This window comes from Halichoerus grypus, chromosome 4 (genome assembly GCF_964656455.1).
Source record: "Halichoerus grypus chromosome 4, mHalGry1.hap1.1, whole genome shotgun sequence".
Lineage (NCBI taxonomy): Eukaryota > Metazoa > Chordata > Mammalia > Carnivora > Phocidae > Halichoerus > Halichoerus grypus.
Genome location: NC_135715.1, coordinates 70,699,243 through 70,722,150, shown reverse-complemented (window position 1 = coordinate 70,722,150; position 22,908 = coordinate 70,699,243). Strand labels below are relative to the sequence as shown.

The 22,908-nt window shown below is 35.4% G+C and overlaps 1 protein-coding gene across 10 annotated transcripts in view; it reads right to left on the bottom strand.

The window, feature by feature from the left end:
* The window catches only part of KATNAL1 (katanin catalytic subunit A1 like 1), a 198,102-nt gene that overhangs the window by 60,849 nt on the left and 114,345 nt on the right, over nt 1-22,908 (bottom strand). For all 10 annotated transcript variants that reach the window (XM_078070506.1, XM_036119060.2, XM_036119052.2 and 7 more), the window contains 3 exons: nt 12,494-12,662; nt 4,465-4,592; nt 3,982-4,087 (listed from right to left, as the gene is read on the bottom strand). In XM_078070506.1, the coding sequence (XP_077926632.1) occupies nt 3,982-4,087; nt 4,465-4,592; nt 12,494-12,662 (403 nt within the window). The remainder of the gene's footprint in view (nt 1-3,981; nt 4,088-4,464; nt 4,593-12,493; nt 12,663-22,908) is intronic.

The following is a 22,908-nucleotide window of genomic DNA, read 5'->3' as shown; positions in this document are numbered from 1 at the left end:
CTAAGGGACAAAACCTGTCTTCCACAACACATAATACACAGTTTTTAATCAAAAGTAGAAATCCACTTATTAGTTACTAAAGTAATTAAAAATCCAGTGGCAATTCAAGCGTAATCAATTTAGCTAGCATTTTATCAGCTTAATGGGCTACACAATTAATAGTTTATATAAAATAGTGTTACTGATGAAAGAGCCACTAAATATAGACTAAAAACTAAATTTTAGTTACTTCTCACTTTGAAAACAAAAAAACTCTTCTGTAAAAATAAGTCAATAAGGAGTAAAAGTTATTCAAGAAACACCAATCCTCTAGTGTTGAAGACTACTGGATATTCAAATACTCAGTATTTTCTTCTTCCAGTGGGAGTTCAAATACAAAGTTAATACTACATTTTTTTTTTTTGTATATTAGTTGGTGATCTTTAAAAGAATTCTGTCCCATTTATTAATTTAGTTTAATAAGCTTCTGGGGATTTAAACTTTGAAAACTATGCACACATAAAGTTTCACAAATTCAGAAACTGTCTAAACCCTTTTCTAGTGTGAAAATTAATGAAAGGAAAACTCCTTTAAAATAGAGCTGCGAGGCCAGAAGGGGGAGCTCTCATGCCCTACAACTCTTAGTCAATTGCAGACCCAACTGGAAGAGACCAGCCTTGCAAGTCTATTCTACATTAGCTACTTCACCACCCCAGCAGGAAGAAAGGTTTTTCTCCTGCCCTGGCAACAATGAGAGAGTGTCAAAACCAATGACACAGTGTCAAAACCCAGCCAATGAAAAACCACTATACTTTAACCTCACACTTTATTCCAATAGACTTTTTCTTTATTACAGCCCTCCCAATTTCCCCTTTTCTCTATAAAGAAGTGTTCTTCTCCTTTGTTCTTGAGACTTGCCTATGGTTCTGCCATAGCTTGCGTGTCCCAAATTGCAATTCTCTGCTATTCCCAAATAAACCCATTTTTTGCTGATAAAATAACTGACAGCTTTATTTTTAAGGTTAACACTAGCTATAGAATTCTGACACCCAGAAAGAGGATTTGAAACACTACTTTTATAAAAATTTTTTTGCTTTCCAAGGAGCTTATAACTGTGAATGAGATGGATATTTTGAAAACTGTAAAAACAACTAATGGTATAAGCACAGCTATAGCAAAATTCATTCTTTCTCTAATGTCCCCTTTGAAGGCCCTCTCAGTTCTTGTAATGTCTTTCATGTGGCCACCTCTAATATGAGTTAATCTCCAACATTAGCATCTGTACATAGATAAAATCACACAGTATTTATAAATTTCAGCTCCTCGTGACATTACTCTTTCAATTATCTCCTCTATTTCCTCTCTCCTTCTGTATTGGCTCCTTCCCTCAGTATATAAACATACTTAAATCTGTCCTGTTTAAAAAAAAAATCCTTCGCTTGACCCTACAAATCCTCTAGATACTATCCACTTCCTCCCTTCTCAGCCAACCTTCTTAAAGAAACGGTTCATACTTACTATTTTTTATGAGCTACAATCTCACTTCTGTCTCCACTAATTCACTAAAATGACCTAATTTACTAATCCAATGGTCACTTTTCAACTTACATCTTCTTTCCTTCTCCCTGACCTCTGATGGTGCTGATACCTATGTTCATTCCCTTCTTCCTGAAATGCTTTTGCCCTAGGTTCTAAGACACTGTTCTCCCCTGCTGCTCCTCCTACTCATGACTCTCTTCAGTGCCTTCCAGGTTTCCTCCTCACCTACCCTCTACATTCTCAAAGCAATTCCAAGCTTCTTGCTCTTTTTCCTTTATAGACCTCCTTGAACAATCTCATCCACACCTATATTATTACAATTTTAATTTAAATTCAAACTCTATCCTAAGCTCCAGACCTCTATTTCCAATTACTTGCTGAGTATTTACCTAAACATATTTTGTTTCTATTTAAACCTGCTCATCTTCTCAATTTCCAGTATCAGTTTACAGTGTGCACCCTGTTTAATAAAGAATTTGGCTGGTCTTTTTCCCCAGTTCCTAGGAAGCAGACTATAAATCCTTGGAATTACCAAAGTAACAAGAGTGTTTTGTTGTTCATTTGAACCGTGAGATTTTATGCTGAGGTGACTCATGGTGGGCCCCTATATAGTTTATGCTAATGAGATGATTCAAGATGGTGGCTGGCCTTGCCAGAAAAACCAACCATGGGATTAGAGGGCTGGACCTTGAGTCATATGATATCAACTAGACCTAGAGAAAGAAAGGAGACTGGAGACTGAGACACATGGGCAGTGATTCAATCAACCATGACTATGTAATGAAACCCCAATAAAAACCCTGGACACTGAAGCTTGAGTGAGCTTCCCTGTTGGCAATACTCTATGTATTGTCACACATCCATGCGCTAGGAGGGCAAAGCATTCTGATTCTATGGGCAGAAAACAACAGACGTTTCACTTTCAGCATCCTTACAGATCTTGCCCTGTGCATTTTTTCCTTTGGCTGGCTCTGATTTGCCTCCTTTTGTTAGGATAAAACTGTAATTTTAAGTACAGTATTTTCTTAAGTTCTGTGAGTCATTCTAGAAAATTACCAAACCTAAGAGGGTAGTAAGAACCCCCAAATTTATAGCCAGCTGACCAGTAGTTAGGGTGACCTGGGGATGCCCAAGTTTGCATTTGGCATCTGAAATGAGGACAGTCCCATGGAAAAGTGCCTTCAACCTGTAAGGTTTGGTCCAATTTGGGGTTGCTGGTGTCAGAAGTAATTGCACACTCCTTCAAGCCTGGAATTTGGGAGTCATACAACTTGTCCCTCACCCTATAAACACTCAGTCATAATGTTATCATTTACATTTTAAACATCTGTCACAAATCCACCCATTTCTACTAGTCAAATAACAAATGTCTTTTTTCAGGTTCTCATTGTTCAGCTCGACTATTACAACAGCCTCCTTCATCAGATTCCTCACCTATATCCACCTATGCCCATCTCCAGTCCATCCTTCACACTGCTGACCAAGGTGATCTTTCTACATGTGCAAACCACCTTCCTGGTAAAGACTTACAGGGCTCATCATGATAGAGGTAGGTTATACCTACCAAGCTCACTGTCTTAAAACTCCTTTAAATACCTATTTTAAGACTTTTTTTCTCTCTCTTTTAAATACTGTTTTAAAAGTTAAAATAAAGAGGGAATGTATGGTAATATGTTACCAAAATTAGGTAAATCTATACCAGTCTATAAAAGTTTTTAAGTTGTAGAAGACAATCAAAATGCCATGAATATTCCAAGCTATTTGTGTAAATATAAAATCTCTCCTCCTCTTTACTTTTAGGCGTGTCAAAAGAGGAAGAGATACTGAGAAGGGAAACAGCCTTCCTAGCTAATTCAGAAGGGCAAAGTAAAATCATGGTTTTATTTCACTCCACCAATCAGATTAAAGGAAGCCTCTGCCTATGACTAAGACCAAAAAAAAAGTTCCAGGCAGCCATTGTTAGAAGGGCTTTTTAATATGCTAAAATAAAAACAATGGATTTAGGAACTAGTCCTAAGCAGGCTTTTTACTCTTAAATGGAAGGCATGTCTGAGAATAATATCAAGCCTAAATGAAGTGATCAAAGCAATTAATTAGTGAGAAATATGCCAACTTTTAGAAAGGTTTATTTGATCAAATACTTATTCTATAAGACTATCTACTATTTAATTTCCTTCTTAACTTATTTACAGAAACAGACATCTAGAAAATTCTTAAAGCTAATCTCTAACCCGGCAAACCTGAGGGGAGTGACTTAACTAAAGACTGTAGTTTCAACACTCTGTTCCTCTGAGAGACAACACATCTCAACTACAAATTCAAATCCAGGTATTTAGGATGTACAAAAACCTCCTCCAATCTTTACTAACTTAGTTAACAAACACATAAAAAAAACCACAATGCTGTCATTCATGATCACACAAGCATCATTTTTATACCTATTTTATTTTAATAAATGCTCACCTTCCATGGCCTTCTAATCCCTTTGAAAAAGTCAGGCATCCACATTGGAAGGACAACAGCTTCCCTTAGCAACTTCTTAGCTTCTTCCAGATCTGCTATGTCATCCCTTTGCAAGAGCAGCAAAGTTTCATGTTTATTCACGGATACCAGATACGGTCAATACTAATTTTTTAAATTTTTTATTTATGAAATTATATTAAGAACACTATTTTAATTAATACTGCATAAAATGATCAGTGAAAACATACTGCAGTTATTAATTAGGATATGTTATTCACTTAACAACCTTTGTCATTTATGTCAACATCAAGTTAACATGTAAAATGTCTTGGTTAGATTTTGAAAGAAGAACTGTCCTGTCAATTTTACACATCCATTTATTATGATGAAATCACAGTCATAGATAATAAGAAAAGATTCACACAAGGCCAACCAATAACTTGTTTTCTCTGCTGCTTTAATTCAAGAACTTAAAAGACTTACCAATGAATGCTAGGATTCCTGGACACAATGTCTCTCTCAAGCGCTTCCACTAGATCCTTATCATACCCGGCACCATCAAATTTAGGAATTTCACCATCACTTGCCCCATCTTGCATATTCTTCCTTCCCTGTAGACAGGTATAAAAAAGTACTGGTCAATAACAAGATAACTTTAACATCATTGAGCTTTCAAAATATTATAATGTAATCATTTTAAGTAATTTTTCATTATTTTAAGATAGAGTTTTCTGATTACCCAAATGCCATCCTCCCGTTTATTTCATCAGAAACAGATGAATTGGCCAACTTTATTACACACTTCTTCACATTTACATCCTTGGGGGTACAGTTTCAAGTAAGACTAAAATGATCCTTGCTAGATACTTCTGAATTTGTGGATGCAGGGAATTCCCACCACCACCAAAGAATATACAGAATATTAATGCAGAGGAAGAAACAACATTAATGTACTGAGAACCTACTACATGACAATAAATCTCACATATATTATCTCATTTAATACTCACAATAAGGTAGGTATTGTTTTACAAATAAGGAACTGGGACTCAGGTGAAGTACCTTAATCAAGTTCATAATTATTAAATGTCAGAGTAGAGATTTTTATGCAGCTCTTCCTGACTCCTCAAACCTATGCCCTCTGCACAACATCAGACCACCTCATGCCTAACTAAGTCAGCTTAAAGCTTAAGACCTTTACAAACTATGAATCCTCCAAAGCCGAGAAAGAGGCTGCAGATGAGGAAACCCTTGGGACTCTGAACTGCATCTTACAAAGCCTTTTCCCTGTTACTCTAAGCATCTCCCAGGATTCAGGTTTCTTCCCAGTAAAGTCCTTGGACCACATCACAAAGTCACTGCAATGATAATGGTAAAAGGACCTTTTTAAATAGTATTATTAAGACCACTAAAGCAGTATACTTTACCCCAAATTCTTTATTTAACAATATGGTGGCTTAAAAAAAGAATTACATACTCTGGTTTACTCAGCTTTGAAGAGCTTTAAATGAAATGTGCTCAGTTGCTAGAGATAGTTCAACCACTGGAACTACTTCAGGAGACAGAGCCAAATACCTCCCTAGAGCTTCAGCCCCACAGTTACTGTCTAATACAAAAATGAAAGGGAAAGTGGTCAAAAAAATGCGTGAATTTCCTAAGCTTAAATCTGAAGAGAGAAAAGAATGAACCTCTCCTACCACACGTCATCTGAAATTAACCATAGGCTTGATCCTAAGTGCTGACAGGGGACTAAATGGCTCCCCTTGGGCAAATGCTTAAGTTCATTAAGCCACTAGGTAAATGACCAAACAGTAGTCTTGGTGACTTGACCCAAAAAATGAGTAATTTACTGTTTCTGGGTAGCACAGTGGCAATATTAAGCTAAATTTTCAGAAAGATTCTTGTATTTCAGATGATAGATACCAATAGTGACACTATCAAAAAGAGTACATTTCTGGCATACCTAACACAACAAACATAATATCTACAAATTTAAAATAAGCTCAGCCTAGAATCACACTTTATAATACAGGGAGGACAAGGCTACAAAGTCACATTCAAACAAATCACTGGAAATTCTCTGTAATCATTTTAAAAACTCTTCTAAAAATAAATCAACTAAAGAATGCAACAGAAACCAATATATCTGGGACTTAATATGCCATGATATGGCATTGTAATTTCGACTTACCAAAAAATTATTATTAAAAAATATAAGTAGACATCCATTTTAATATGAATGCCCAAATGGTAGGGAAGACATGATAAACACTGCCAAGGGAAAGAAAAAGCTGTACACCTATCTCTAAGTAGTAAGAATCAGAGGATTTAAGAATAACCATGTGAGTATCTGTCTAATATATTTCATTGTGCATTAGGTTTTATCAGTGAATGAAAATACGCTATCTGCCCTCATTGAGCATCTAGTCTAGTAGGGGAAACAAGTAACAAGTGAACAAAACAAAAACACATATAATCAAACTGTGAAATGCTATGAAAAAAAACTAAGTGGTCTGTATGGCTAAGAGGTACTGAACAAATAAAACAGATTGGAGAGACAGGCAGAGGCCAGCTCAACTAGGCCCCTATAGGCTACAGGGAGGAGTTTGGATTTTACTCTAAATGCATCGGGAAATTTTTGAAATGTGTTAAATAGGGGAATGACAGGATCTGATTTATATTTTTAAATGACCCTTCTGCCTACTGTGTGGAAAACGGATGGGGTAGAGGGAGAAATAGAAGCAGAGAAAGAAGAGCCTGTGTTATAGTACTCAAGGTCAAGCCTTTCTTCACAGAAGAGAAAATGTGGGTGTAAGCCAATAAAATGACTTGCCCTAGAATCCAAAGTTTATCAAAGGTAGAGATGAGATTTGGATACAACCTAAGTACTCCAAAAAAGATTCTAGGAACTCTTCCAAGTCAAAATGGTGAGGTTATTAAAAAACAAATTTAGATAAACTAAAAATAAATAATTAATTTGGTGACATTGGGAAATCAACAAAATGGGTGACCATTATCCTTCATAACAAATACTCTGATAAACTGGAATAGGGATATCAAATATAAGTAATTGTGGTTTCAGTTAATGAGCTAGATTAACTGTAACACTTAAAAGAGACTTTATTTCAAGCAATAAAGATAACCTCACCCAAGATACCACCTGAACAGTTTATAATAATAATAATAGCTGCAGTAACACTGAAATGATCTTAGAAATCTTTGCTTAGATTTTCACATTAATTGACAAGGGTCAACATTAGCAAGAATTTGATATGTAGCATGAAGTCTGACAGACCATTTTCCTCATTAAAGCAAATATTTTAGCATCTTTTTACTAACATCTAAATTACCCTTATCAAGGAAAGGTTTGATAATGATCTTTCATTAGTATTGGCTAATCATTCTATGTGAAAAAAATGAGGCTAAAATTAGTGACTAACCCAGTATTATATAAAGTCAATTAATGACACACGTTGGCCTAAAGCACAAATGATGGTTTTTACATTTTATTGCATGTCTTCTCACATTGGCAGATTAAGTGAAAGATGGTCAGTTACTAGCTCTGGGTCTTGCATTTCAAGTGACAAGTGAATTGCACCCAGAGAAGAATATCCAAGGCAATGAAAGATTCAAAAACCACATCATCTAGAGGAGGATCAGGGACACTAGAGACATTTAAGCTGAAGAAGAAAACACTAATGGAGCCACATGACCAACTGACCTATTTACCTCTATTTCCTCTATATTATTCCAAAAGAAAGAACCAGGACCCATAGAAAGTAAGAAAAGATATAAATTTCAGATCAGCAAAACAATTTTCTAACAATGAGTTCTGTCTACCAAAGGGATCATTGCTCTTATTAGGCTGTGAGCTACCCAACATCAGAATTACTAATTAGTAATAAAAAAACCACTGGCCCACAGTCACAGGGATGTCCAAGCTCATCTCAATTCTGAGCTGAGCGACATCATGTTGGTAGCTTGAAATGGGTCATAAAAGTATTTATATCACAGAAATCAGCTGATGCTACAAATCAGGGCTTGATTTATTGTTTTGTTAATGGTCTAGACTTAAGAAAATAATGGGGAAAATGTTAATAATGCTGAGGATACTTAAAAGTATGCCATTTCTGTAGCTGTTACATTGTAAATAGTACAAAAATTAAGGAAATATTTTTCCAGTATTTGAAAACTATTAACTGCTTCACGAAAGTTGCTCAAATAATTGATGAATGAGTGAACTACCAACATGCATTTCTATTGTTTTACTTTCATCTGACTCATTAATGAAAAAAAAAAAAAATACCAACCAACATTCATGTCAGAACTACATCTTTATTCAATTGTTAACTGCAACCATAGGTTGGCTACAGATATAAGAGCTGAGCAAAAGTCAGCAAAGGCATTCTGTGAGAGTCCATTCGCTCTACAGAATTTACAATAAAGAGCACCATATATTTATTTTTAAATTATGACATCCTTTATATCAGTCAGATTTATAACAAACGTGTGAATGTGTATATATACACTTTTTTCAGAAAACTAGTTATTGAACATTTACCAATACACTGCTAGTCAGATGATCATTGTTCACCAAATAGTACCCCATATGACAGTATCCTTTTCTTCATAAGAAAAAGAAAAGTTTTTCTGAACTCACTGTTCATTTGTATAATCACTTATCAACAGTTCTCAATCCAGTTTACAACATCTCTCCACATCAGACATCCCTAGACTTACTCAGTGATGAGAAGGAAAGTATTCAGAAAGGGCCATTTGTTACATGTAATTCAATGAAATGAATTCCTTTAAGTTTAATAACTTTAAATCAATTCTATTAACATAATTTATCATACTTCAATCTGAATTCTATTTAAAAACATATATACATAGCTTTAATCATGAGATCATAATGGAAGCACTGCTCATTTCGCTAAGAGTTAATTAACCATAAAGTCATAGTTTTAAAAATACTTGAGAATCAGAGTTTTATGAATTAACTTTATTTTTGGTTATAATACAAAAACATTTCCTCTGCTACTTAATATTTAATTTTAAACCATCCTTTTTCAATTAAAAAAATGCATTTGTTATTTCTGTGTGTATTTCTATACTGACTCTAGGCTTAAATAGTTAAATAGTAATACATCAAATTTTCTCAGGTACATTCAAATAAGACTGAAAAATATAGCTGTCAAGGTTAATTGATTCATCTCACTCCCTCTCATCAATAAGAAAATAATCAACGTGCGGCCAGGAGTCACATTTTATTAAAGTCTCTATTCCCAGTACCTGCAAGTATGACAAACACAAAGTACGCACATAATAAAGGTGTGTTAAGTAAACAAGGTAATGAACCTGCTTTATGATGACTCTGTGGACCTCAGGGAGAGAAAAACGGTAAGGGCTGAACAACAGATCACTATACAAAGTGATTGTTACTTATTGAAAAACAGTATTTTTAAGCTTGGACCCAACTTGAAGCCCGTCAACAGTTTAAGAAAAAAAAAAAAGAGGAAAAGAAGATTTAATCACTCCCAGAAAATGAACTGGAACTCTTACAAGAAACAGGTATTGATGATACATTAAAATAAGATGCTAAGCATTTTCAAAGCTCAGGTGTTAGGGGCACCTGGGTGGCTCAGTCGTTAAGCGTCTGCCTTCTGCTCAGGTCACGGTCCCAGGGTCCTGGGATCGAGCCCCACATCGGGCTCCCTGCTCAGCGGGAAGCCTGCTTCTCCCTCTCCCACTCCCCCTGCTTGTGTTCCCTCTCTCTCTATGTCTCTATCTGTCAAATAAATAAATAAAATCTTAAAAAAAAAAAAAAGCTCAGGTGTTAAAGAATTCAGCTCCTAGTTCCCCCATCTACTTGCAGGTGTGACTCTGGTGCCTCAATTTCTTCATATGTAGAACATGGAAAATAATGCTGAGGTCACAGGAATTTATAGAAATTAAATAAGCCAATATACATATAAAACTTCAAAAAGGGGCTAGTACAGGTTAAGTGTACTCAAGGACGAGTAACAACTGCTCCTGCAATTATTATTAGTTGCCCCATAACACAGTTTGGGCAACACTAAACTAAAAAATCCAAAGACAGTAAGAATCTTGGGCGAGATATGTAATTTCTCTTGTCCTTACTTTTTTTTTTTTACATCTATAAAGTTAAGTGGTTGGAGTACAGCAGCAGCTTTCAAACTTTTGACCATGACACAAAATAATAAATTCATTTGAGATCATGAGCTACTATATACTAATATATAATTACATGATTAAGTTTTTATATATATTCATATAACTAAATATTTTTTTTCTCAAAATAACAGTGTCCTTACTATCACTAAAGCATTCTGAATTTTCTAGTCTGTTCTCCTTTTTTTTTTTAAGCTGGTTGCAGTACACAAAACTAATTTTCAAAACATAACACTGGGGACTACAATATCTCTGAGGAGCCTTCCAATACAAGGTACTCATTTTCAAATTAGCATTCAAAGGCTGTGGATATCTGTCAGTTTCACCTAAACTCCCTCAAACCCTATCACAGCCTTCAGTAAATTTTAAGGACACTAGTATTCTAATGGGCATTTCAGTGCTTACAATAATAATAACTGAACCAAGTACACTTTTCAAATTCTAATAAACTTTGCATGAGTTTGTTTTTCTAAATTGTAGTCCCTTTTGTGTCCAGAGTGACTCAGAAAACATCTTTGATCTTCAAACAACTTTAGGGTTTTGTTTTTTTTTTTAAATAAAGGGCTTACTTTCCAGTGACATTTGAGTAAACTTACATGTCAATGAAAGAATAAGATTTAGAAAATTATTTGGAACTTTTTAAGAGACAATTTGCAATCTCCAGAAAAATCTGACATTCAACAAATGCTGCCTCATTGCTTTGTTCTTTGCTTAGGAATCACATTTAAAAATCAACATTTATTTAATTGTTCTGGGACTCCTTTCAAATCCAATCCATATTTTTAATCTAGTTTGGTAGGGATAACTACATAATATGAAAAAATCCTAAAATAAAGAGGAAAAAGATCTGTGACTTCACAAATTCCATTCCAAGCCCCATTCCTTACTCTCTGACCTTGGGTTAGGTACTTCAGCTCTCTACCTCAGTTTCTTCATTTATAAGATGACTACCTACTTCATGGGATTGTTTCCTGAATTACTGTCTAATCACTCTGAATGGTGCCTAGCAGGGAAGCATCCAATAAACCATGACCAAGATTATTCTCTTGTGTTATGTGAAATTAAGGTAAAGACTAAAAGTTCCCCACCCAGTTCTAAAAGTTTACCTAAAAGCTACTAGCAGAGTGAGGGTTGAACTTCAGCCCCTACTTTATGCTCTAAAATGCAAACCAAGGTTAGCTGACAAAAATGAAGAACAAGGGAGGAAACAAAGATGACACATAAGACAGAGATTTTTAAGTATCCATTCAGGTGGTTTTTGATAATGGCAGAAAACCAGTTCAATTTCACCAGCAGGAATGATTAATTCATTCATTAATTAGTGCCCCCTCACGAATCCCAACAAGTATCAGAGACGGAATCACTGTTTTATGGTATAATAGCTCTGACAAATTACAAAAACAAGTAGAATCTATCTTTGAATCTATCTCATGAATAGAAATACTCAAAAAACACCAGTTTTATTCTACCACAGATTAAATATGCACAAGGCCTGGGAAGGTGGTCTGTGCAGAGTCCTGATCTACTGACTGAAATTATACATGGTAAAAATATTCAAACACAGCATCTAATTTTGAAGGATAACAACTTGCTATTAGTGATAAATTATATTTTCATTATAAATGTCATGGCATCAACATGAGGACATATCCTGAACCCCTAGCTAGGAAAATTTAAAACTTCTTGGTGGCAATTCAATAATCATCATCATTCATGTATGATCTCACAATGGAAATGGAAAATGCTATCACTAAAAATCTAATTTTGTCTTTTCCCTAAAATTAAGGCTAAAAGATGGGTTGGATCACCCTGGCCTGCTCCCTCCTCTGTAACATTATCTAAAGTCCATTTTAAGGGCAGGACAGAATTTCCACCTAGTACTATGTTCATTCACCCATCAATTTCCCAGATAAAGTAAATGTACACAGTGAACCCCAACCAAGGAAAATTCTCTAATTAAGAGAAAAAAATCTACATCCTTCTAATAAGTCTTTCCCCTACAACAGTTTTCATTTATTGCTCATTTTAATATAGAATAGTTGTTAAAATATATTTTAAGTTTTAAAACTTTATTTTGAATATTTCTTCCAAGATCCATTTTACTAAAGATCTGTGTGTATGTTTTTTTAAATATACTTCTGAGGTTATTAGCATTGCAGAATGGCCTCAAAATGCAAAGACTGTTTAGGTTTTATAATCAGACTGTTTTTTAATCTCTTCCATGTCAAAACCGGGGTACCCTGAAAAGCCAAAAAATATATATATAATATGCACCAAAAGTCATGGGCTTCAAGAGAATGAGTTACAAAGAGAGTCTTGCCTTATCATCTCTTCCTCTTGCTCTATAATCCTTGTCTCTACTTGTAGAGGGTTTTTCACCCTTGGATATAGGATGTGCTCGGCCTACAGGTCCCCGGCCTCCTATTCCTGGCATTTCTTTCCTCAGAGGTCTTACTTCTCGATTGGGACGCCTTATCTGAGGTGGAGCTCTGACAAGAAAAAATTAAAATGAAAATTAATCAAAGGCAAAAATATTTCAAACTACTTTAGTCAATAAAACTATTAAATCAAGAAGCCCCAAATCTCAGTTGTTCCCCTTTTGCCAATTCACGGCTATAACTATTAGGTCAGTTTCTAAAAGTGTTTTTCTTAAGGAAAAAAAAAAGTGCTTTTCTGTAAAACATACCAGTTGACACAATTTTTAAACACAAATAAATATGTATAACAGCAACTATTTTGTCAAAAATAACTAATCACCAATAGAGGGCAATACAGACTATTTCCATCTAATAATAGTGTAATGGAAAGCCAATTACTTTATTCATTACTGTCCTAAGCCAAAACTAAGTAACTTAAAAAAAAAAAAAACCAAAGCATATGAAACTAATATAATATTGTCAATTACACTTCAATTTTTACAAAAGCATTAAAAGCTGAAAGGAGAGGATTCAAAATATGTCTATCTGCATAGTTGATTAATTTATTGACAATCAAAATGATTTCCTCTGCTTCCTTACTGGAAAATCCAACATTTCAGTCATCAAATTAGTAGGCTAAACAATGAAATCTTTTTATATACAAATTAATTTATGTGTGAAAATGTTATTCATGTTTTGACAGTGTCAAAAGTAATCACAGGAACATTCAAATTACATAGGCTCCCACATGTGAATTAAGAACTTCGATAACTATGTATGGTGAAGGATGTTAGCTAAACAAGTATATAACTTGGAATCCAGCAAAACAGGAAAATAAGATGAAAAGCCAGGAAGAATGCAAACTCGAGGCAACAAAGGTGAAAGACTGTTGACATATTGCAGGTCTAATAGAGCATCATCAGACTGTTGGAATTAGACCACTACATGAAACTGCTAAGGATAAGTGAAGCTGGTGAAAACTGGATGTCTGTCTATTAGGTTATAACATGCTGACATCGGAATCCTTGGAGTTCAGTCCAGCTAAACAAGTATTTGACCACCTATTAGGAGGTATATGGCCACTAGTTTGCTAGGCTCTGGGAGGAGACAAAGATGAATAAGCAATCTTGTGAAAGAAATCACAGAAAAGGAAATCACAGAAAATAGTGTATAGTACAATGGCTACAAGGCATTTTCAAATATAAAGATATTATTGTGGTATTAGTTCTAGTGCATGATTAGTCTCTTAAGTATCTGCCAATAAAATAAACATGTGATGAGACTGATTAAAAAAAAACAAAACTAAAAATGTTACATGCTCTATTCCTACTATTTCATTGCAACCACTATTTTTTGACTGAACTTTTGTTCTATTTTGATGAAGGAGTGGAAAGTAGTAGAGCAGAACTTTACTTTTATTTTTATACATTTGTGCATGCATAAATGTCTTTCCTGAATCAGACCCACGGGTAAGGCCAAAGACAATAAAATGAGAGCAACAATCTCCTCCACAGAGAACACGCGTCAAGTTTGCCCTTCTGTTAGCAGCTGCACCGGCTATTCAAATAGTCCGTCATTGTTTGTGGGTCTGCTTTTTAGACGCACAGCCGGCCTGAAGCTTTTTGCTCCCCAACAGCAAGCCTGTCCCTTCCAGCTGCATGCCAGGCTGCTCATCAGCTGCTGGGTTTGCCCCGCTAGGCCTCACTGCTTAGGGCTGAATGGTAGAAATCCTGAAACACTTCTGCCTTCTCAGCTTGTGCTTTCCCCACTTCGGCTTGCTATTTAACAGTCGCTTTGGAGTCCTGTGTAGTCCATTTTGCACACGCATTCGGCTCAGGAAAGCTGTGCTGGGAGAAGAATTATTTCAAAGCTCTTACACAGGCTGCATTCCAAGTGCTTGCGGCTGCTGACCTTGTCCTGCCACTCAATATTCTGATAGGCTCATAAATGGTCTGAATGAAACCACTCGGGAAGCCAGATGTGCCTGGTGGCAAGTCACATATCTCCCAGAAAGTGTGCCTGTGTCTGTGAGTCTTCAGTTCCATCTCACTGCAGGTTGACATTACATTTGTAACAGACTCTGTCAGCTTCCCAAAGGACATCCTTGATTCTGCTCTGTACTTCGTCCATTAGCGCGTCACTGCACAATGTCATGCTTCAATTTAAGGACTCAGTGACAGCTTCCAAGCTGGGTAAAAAATAAGTCTCAAGGCTTCTTTTACTGGCCTCTTTTGAAAGAGAGACGTCAGTAGGGTTACAAAGCATCATCAACCTCTGCCCTGATCGTCAAAGAGAAGACGACACTGTACTAGCTCCCAGTATTCCAAATGTAGAGAACTGCTGGTAGATGTGCAGACCAAAGACTGGGTGGTCTACACTATGCTCAGTTCTCCTCTGTTCCCCTCTAGGAATGGGAAGAAATAGGCCTTTTTCTATCATATGCAAATAAACCTAATCTCCTCCAAAATCCAGGATTTCTTCTTTCTAAGCCATATTAACTATCAATATTATATGTAAATGTTCTTATCAGCACTGCTTGTAATAGCAAACACCTGAAAACAACCCAATGTCCAGTATCAGAACAGATACATAAATTATTATATATTCACATAATGGATACAATATACATGTGAACATGAATTATAACTACATGCAACAACAATAGATGAATCTCAGGATCCTTATGTTGAGTGAAAAAGTAAGTTCAAAGGACACATACAGTAGGCAACATAGGATACCGTTTGGGGACACAAATATATGTACTAAAAGTAAAGGGAAGCAAGGGAACAATAAATCCCAAGTTCAGGACAGTGTCTTACTCTGAAAGGGGAGGAGGACAGAATGCAGAGGATCTCATAGGGGGTGTTCAAAGGTAATAGTACAGTTCTTTATCTTAAACTCCTTGGTGGGTACATAGAAGCTACTGTATTGTGACTCCTTATACCTTACATAAATTTTAATTATTCACATTATCTACTCAGTAGTTAATAAAACTTTAAATGTGATTGTACTACAACAACACTAAGTAAAAGATCTGAGCACCCAAAAAGTGAAATTATAGAGTTGCTACAAAGTTTTTGGCATGTTCCAGAAATACACATGTCCTAGTGACATGGGCTCAGAGTTCACATCCTTAGTTGACCTACTAGATTACTGCCTGGCAAATCTCCATAAAACATCAGGCAACAGAGAGAAAACTGTCTTATGTCTGTATTATAGCACCACTCTTCTGTGGTTCCAGAACTCAAAGGGAAAAAGACCTCTTTCAAAGAGGTCCTTCATTCCACACCATATTAAGAAACAGGGTCTAAGATACTAACACAATTTTCTCCAATTGTTATACAGGCTCCTTCTTAAGATTCCTAACTATTGAGCTCTATTTCTTCTAGCATTCTGCTTAATGATTATTCTAATTTTTTTGTTCATACATTGTTAGAATTCTGGTATAAGAATAAGTAATTTAGAACAAGTCCTAGATATGCCCAAGAACATAAGCCAGATTGCTTAAAGTTAACTTCTGGAAAAGAAAGCAAAATAGTCTTATTTTGCTATTATATTAATCTATAACCTATAACTCCAGAAATAAACAATGAAACATCTCTTTCCCTATCTAATAAAAAGATAAGAAACATAAGTTCCAATTAGTTCATAATGATACTTTTGCTATAAGAACTTGGAGTCAATATATGAGACTTCTGAGTCCAAGAGAAATTGTTTGTTAAGAAATCAGGAGGCAAAAAACAAAGCTTAAACAGAAATGAGAGGACCTATGATTTGAAATCAAACATTAAAGATTAAGAATTTTAATGTCCATCTCATCAAATACATGACTGCTATTTTTTCAAATCAGTAAAGTTATTATTTACCTAATAAGTATAGGAACTGTGCTGGATGTTATATTGACATAAAAACACTGCAGGGGCACCTGGGTGGCTCAGTCGTTAAGCGTCTGCCTTCCACTCAGGTCATGATCCCAGGGTCCTGGGATCGAGCCCCACATCAGGCTCCCTGCTGAGCAGGGAGCCTGCTTCTCCCTCTCCCACTCCCCCTGCTTGTGTTCCTGCTCTCGCTGTCTCTCTCTCTGTCAAATAAATAAATAAAATCTAAAAAAAAAAACACTGCAAACACTATTCCTAACTTCACAGAAAAACAGCATGGTGATCTGAAGTCAGCATTAGACTTAGAATCCGAAAACCTGGGTGGCTTTTTACTCCCAGGTCCACCAATTACTGATTATATAAGCCTATCACTTAACATCTATAAGCCTCACGTTCTCCCTCTGTCGGTGGAGATGATAATACTTCATAAAATTTGTAAATCTATTTTTCATTGATATAACATATGTTCAGTAAAATGTACATATATTACACAACTCAATAAATTTTAATACCATATAACAACCTGTAGATGAAGACATAGAACATTCCCCGCTATCCCAGAAAGCTTTTTCAGGGTTCCTCTTAGCCAATGTCAGCCGGTAAGGTCAGCACTATTCTGACCTTATTATCATGGATTAGTATTGCCTATCTCAGTTTCAGAAAAATGGAATCCTACAGTACATACTTTGTACTTGGTTTCTTTCTTTCAACATTACCTGTGAAATTCATCCATGCTCCTGCAAGTAGCATGAGTTTATCTTTCTTCAATGTTGTGTAGTATTCTATTGTATAAATATAATTACAATTTCTCTATTCTACTGTTCATGAGCACTTGAGCTGTTTTCCATTTGAGGGTATTATTAAAGCTTCTATGAATATGGGGATTATGTTCATGGTAAACATAAGCATTCATTTCTTTGGAGTATGTACCCAGGAATAGAATTGCTGGATCATAGGGTGTATATATAACATTAGCTTTAGTAAATAGAGCCAAACAATTTTCCAAAGTGGTGATGCCATTCTACACTCGCATCCACAATGTATGAAAGTACCAGTTGCTCCATCCTAGCCATTCTGGTGGGGTGTAATGGTATCTCATTGTGATTTTACTTCGCCTTTCCTGAACGACTATGGATGTTGGGCACCTTTTCAACAATACACTTATTGGCCACGTAAACATGGTCTTTTGCAGAGTAACTTATTCCAGTCCTTAGTACACTTTTTTTTTTCAATCAGCTGTCTGACTTTTTCTTATTGACTGTCATTCTTTATATATTCTAGATACAAGTCCTTTGTCAGATATATATTTATTGCAAATATCCTCTCCTAGTATATGGCTTGCCTTTTCACTCTCTTAATGGTGTATCCCCTCATGAAAAGAAGTTCATAGTTTTAGAATTCTGATTTATCAGTCTTTTGTCTTTAATACTTTAGTGTCCAGTTTAATAAATCTTTGCTACCCCAAGATCATGATAACATCCTTCCATGTTTTCTTCTGGAAGTGTATTCTTACTACCTTTTACATTTTAAGTAATGATCTATTTCAAGTTAATTTTTCTATATAGTATGAGTTAGGAGGGGTCAAGATTCCCCCCCCATAAACATTCAATTAACCCAGAAGCATTTAGTGACAAGACCCACCTTTCCCTACTGAATTGCGGTGACATCTTCTTCATAAATCAAGTGACTTCACAAAAGTTAACCTTTAATGATAAGTTCTAGTTCCAAAAAAGAACTTTAGAAATTTTAGTTGTTTGCTATCAGATTAAAAACAAATATTTTATGATGATATATTCAGGAGTCTGTTCAAAATATTAATTTTTTCAATAAATATCTGAAATCTTAATGAATACAAGACATATGCTACACAATATGAAAGGCCACATTAAATCTTCCCTATTACCTAACAAACAAATCAATCAAATCAAGAAACACATTGAATACTATAGGTCATGCTGACAGGAGCTGTTTTGTATCCGCGAGGGTAATTTTTGTACTCTTCAGAAGCTCACTTTGATATTTAAAATATTCAACTTATTCAAGTTAAAAAATGCAAAAATTCAGTTATTCCTTAAAGCTTATAGATCCAGCTTATAAATCTTTTCCCACATACAAAAGTGGCAGATTTTAGAAGTCATTTTTAAGATGCTTTTACATAATGTTTGGTCCCATTTCATACCTGGTTAATTAAATGCCACCAAAATTTTTTACCTACATTTATAAATGTAATATATTTTATTTTCTTCTTAGTTCCTCAACTGTCTTACTCAATAAAGCATAATAATTTACATATAAATATTTTTATAAGCCTAGTAAATTAGACTTATAAATAATATAAGCTTAAACTTCTCCTAATGTTCCCCAAAAGTACTTAACATAAATTATGTAAAAAAAAAAAAAACACAGATCTCCATTATTCCCTAATACATTTTAAGTTGGAATTGCATGCTTATCATCCTCACTAGCCATAACAAATATGCACATATCCTTTAACAGAAAAATATTATTACTGCAGCTTTGATTCTCTTAGACATTTCTATTCTTAATTCTAAATCTTCCTGGAGTTGAAAGATGCTTAGCCACTACAGAAGACAATTATCATCCAAGTTAACCAAGGTAACATTTAACCAGAAATTTCAGCTGATATGAGATCTGGAGCTATAGACATTCTCACACCAAATATTATACAATCCTATTTAATATCATGGGGGTTGCCTTCTTAACATTTTGATATTATCCACAACCTGACAGCTGGAATAGTAACAAAATTTTTGTCAGCAATTTTGATGGGACACACTAAATCCTTATTTAAAGCTGCTACGCCAGTCATTCTATCACTTCAAAGGTTGGGGGAGAGGGGATGATAACATTACTAATTCATTAGTCTAATGGTAGAATTCCACCACTCTCAGGAAGGTTAATTACTTGATTGTAACTTGCTCTTCTTTATCTAAAGATAGACAAGCCTTGTGTTTTCCATGTAACTCTAAAGACTTTTAAACTTGAAAACCTTAAAATATTCCATTTTCTGCCTAACTCTAAAGACCTTAAAACTAAAATGGACAATGGCATTCTTACAGGGTATAAGGGCTACACAACTTCTACAAATATTAAAATAATACCAGTTGAACTTTAGATATCTCATGTTCTTTGTCTAGCATATAATCAAGTTCTAAGATTATTCTTATTCTGAAAACGCACAGACACAAAAAAACAAATGAGACAGGCCCTGCATCCAAAAAGCTTAAAATTTAGCTAAAAACACATCCATATTTTAAGAATTATACTGAACATCCCTTTCTGTCCACACATAAATCCTACAACTAAAGCCTTGCTGAGGAGTTCCTCACTAAACTAGAAACAAGAGTCCTCAAAGCCAACAAACTGTAGGATAAGACCTTCAAGAACTTATGATAATAGAAATATTTTTAGAAATGTAGGAATTCTGGATAAAATGTAACAAATACCCTTCTATATACATAAGTGAGTTTACCAGAGGGTAAGAGAAATATCTAATGGCCAAAAAATAAAAGAAAGCTGATGGCATGGCAGTCCTTTAGGGTTTCCAGGCCTCACACACCTAAGGGTGTGAGATTCAATGACCACACAAGAAGACCGGAGACAGGGCCTTAGGCCCACACCAATCAGAGAACTTGAAACTGAGACTAACACATAAATACAGCCAGCCCCGTCAAGGGACTGCATCCTCAGTGAAAGGGCGGAATCGAAAACATATGTGGAAGAAACGAGTACATCTGTTTATGTGGGCCTATGTTCCATTATTTGTGGGGTGAGGCCAATGTCTTCCCTGGAAATGGTAACCAAGGTCCTGCTGTAATGTGATCTGAGGTTCAGTTTTATACTACCTGAGGCAAAGAAACTTACTGAAAAGGGGTCCTGGGCAGGTGACATCCCAAGGCACCTGGCTGAAGCAAACACAGACCCTCTCGGGAGTGACGTCCCTCTAACAAGACCTTAGAATGACTAAAACTTTGAAGAGACATTATTAACTTTACCACAAACAAGAGCCATCAGAAGTTAAAAAAAAAAAAAAAAAAAAGATAAAACTCCCAAAAACTTCTGATAATAGATCAGTTATAGAATATAAAATGAATGTTTAAGGTGGTTTTTAAAAGCATGAAGAATTTGAAACAAAAGAAACACAAGTCTTAAGTAGTATAAATAAAAATAAATTCACACTTAGATAAGTCATCACAAAACTGTTTAATACCAAAGACAAAAACAAAATCAGGAAAACAATGGGAGAGAAAAGATATCTATCTACAGTTAGACTGATGATATAAGCCAGAAGACAAAAATAATACTATTACTAATGTCATCTTCAAAACATAGAGAAAAAATAACTGCCAATCTGGTGTTCTATACTAAAACTATCATTTCAAAGTGACAGGAAAATAATGATACTTTGAGACAAAAATTGAGGGTTTACCACTAAGAGAGACGTATGTAAGAACTACTAAAGGATATACTTCAGCAAAGAAGAAATAGAATCTAGAAAGAGTGAAATGCAAGAAATGGTGAACAAAACAATTAGTAAACACATGAATAAATCTAAATAAGTATTTTATTCACTCACTCATTCAACAAATATTTATTGAATGCCTACACTGTGCTGAGCACTATTCTTGGTGTTGAGGGTACAGCAGTAAAAAAGTCAAAGGCTCTGACCTTACCAAGCTTCCAACGTAGTAAGGATGATAAACAATAAACACAGACTATAATATTAGGCAGCAGTAAGTACTATGAAGAAAAATAAAGCAGAGTAAGGGGACAGAGTGATGACAAGTGAGGGGGTAAATTATTTTTTAATTTTCTGAGTACAGTTGACACATAACATCACATTAGTTTCATGGGTACAACACAGTGATTCAACATCTCTACACATTATGCTGTGCTCACAAGTGTAGCTTCCACCTGTCACCATACAAAGCTATTACAATACCACTGACTATATTCCCTATGCTTTACATTTCATCTTCATGACTTATTCACTCTTATAAATGGAAGCCTGTACCTCCAACTCCCCTTTCCCCATTTTGCCCATCCCCCTAAGGGGACAAGTATTATAAATAAGGTGGTCAGGGTAAGATTTTCTAGGTGACATTTGAACAAAGACCTAATAAGGTGAGGACATTAGTCATCTAAATACCTAGCGGGGTTGGGTTGAGGACTAGGGGAATGGGTGATGAAAACTACAAATATTTTTTGAGCACATCCTATGTGCCTGGCTATTCTTCACACTTTACTTGTATTCAATCATACAGTTCTCAAAATAAACCCACGAGGTAACTGTAGCATTGATCCCCAGTTTACAGAGGAGGAAAATGAGGGAAAGACTGAATGGCTTGTCCTCACAGACACTAAGTGACAAAGTTAGGATGAACCCTCAAAGTCTGGCTAATTATCAAGCTCCTGCCAAAGGAAACAGCCTTCCTAAAACCTGAGCTCCTGGAGGGCAGGAATCTTCCTCCTATTTTTTGCATCCATAGTGCCTAGTACAAAGTGGGTGCTGGGTATGTTGAGCTGAATTGAATATATAAAGAGCAGAGGGATGGGGACTAGCAAAAAAGAGCGATAAGAGAAAGAGAAGAGGCAACAATCCAAAAAGAAAAAGAGGAAGAAAAAAGGAATACTGTAATGTCACAGAAGCCCTAAGAAGAAAGTTCCAAGGAAGAAAGATGGTAAACATGATCAAATGTTACAAAAGTTAAATACAGTAAGTCTTGAGAATAGGCATTCCATTATTAAATTAGGAAGCAATCTTCAAGAATTCAGTCCCAATACCACAATGATGGAGATCCAAGATTTCTAGTTATTCTGGAAAGCACGGCCGTGAAAGGTGATACGGGTACAGTACACATGACAGCAGTTTGCCAAAGGAGCAAGAGAGGGACTGCCAGTAGCTCAAGTGCAGCAAGGCAAAGATTTTTTCCCAAATTTAAAAGTAATGTGTTAGATTTCATTCTGACTTACACTATCTTGTTCCCATTCTTTAGTTTATCTCTAATGAATTAAAATTTCTATCTTTCAGTTGTCTTTTCTGTAACATAAAAAAGCGGCAGAAATACCAAGTTTTTAGGCACTTATTGTAATAAATATCTAGAATTCCAAAATGAAGGTTTCAAATGAGTAACTGGGTTCTACAAAATAAGACAAATGCTCCCTAGAGAAAACTTAAAAATAAAAGAAACAAAATAATATAAAATAGCCAAATAAAATGACTTCCCACTCTTAGGATACTTTTGATCAGAATTTAGACCCTGGGAAAACATCTGTTCCCTCTGTCCTCACTCTCAAATGATCTTGCTTGCTTTCTTCCCTCATTGAAATAACCAGAAGAGAACTTCCAGAAATGCCCACCTCTGTATCTGCCCACTTCTCTACATCCATACTCTATTAAACTACCGGCCTTCCCTCCA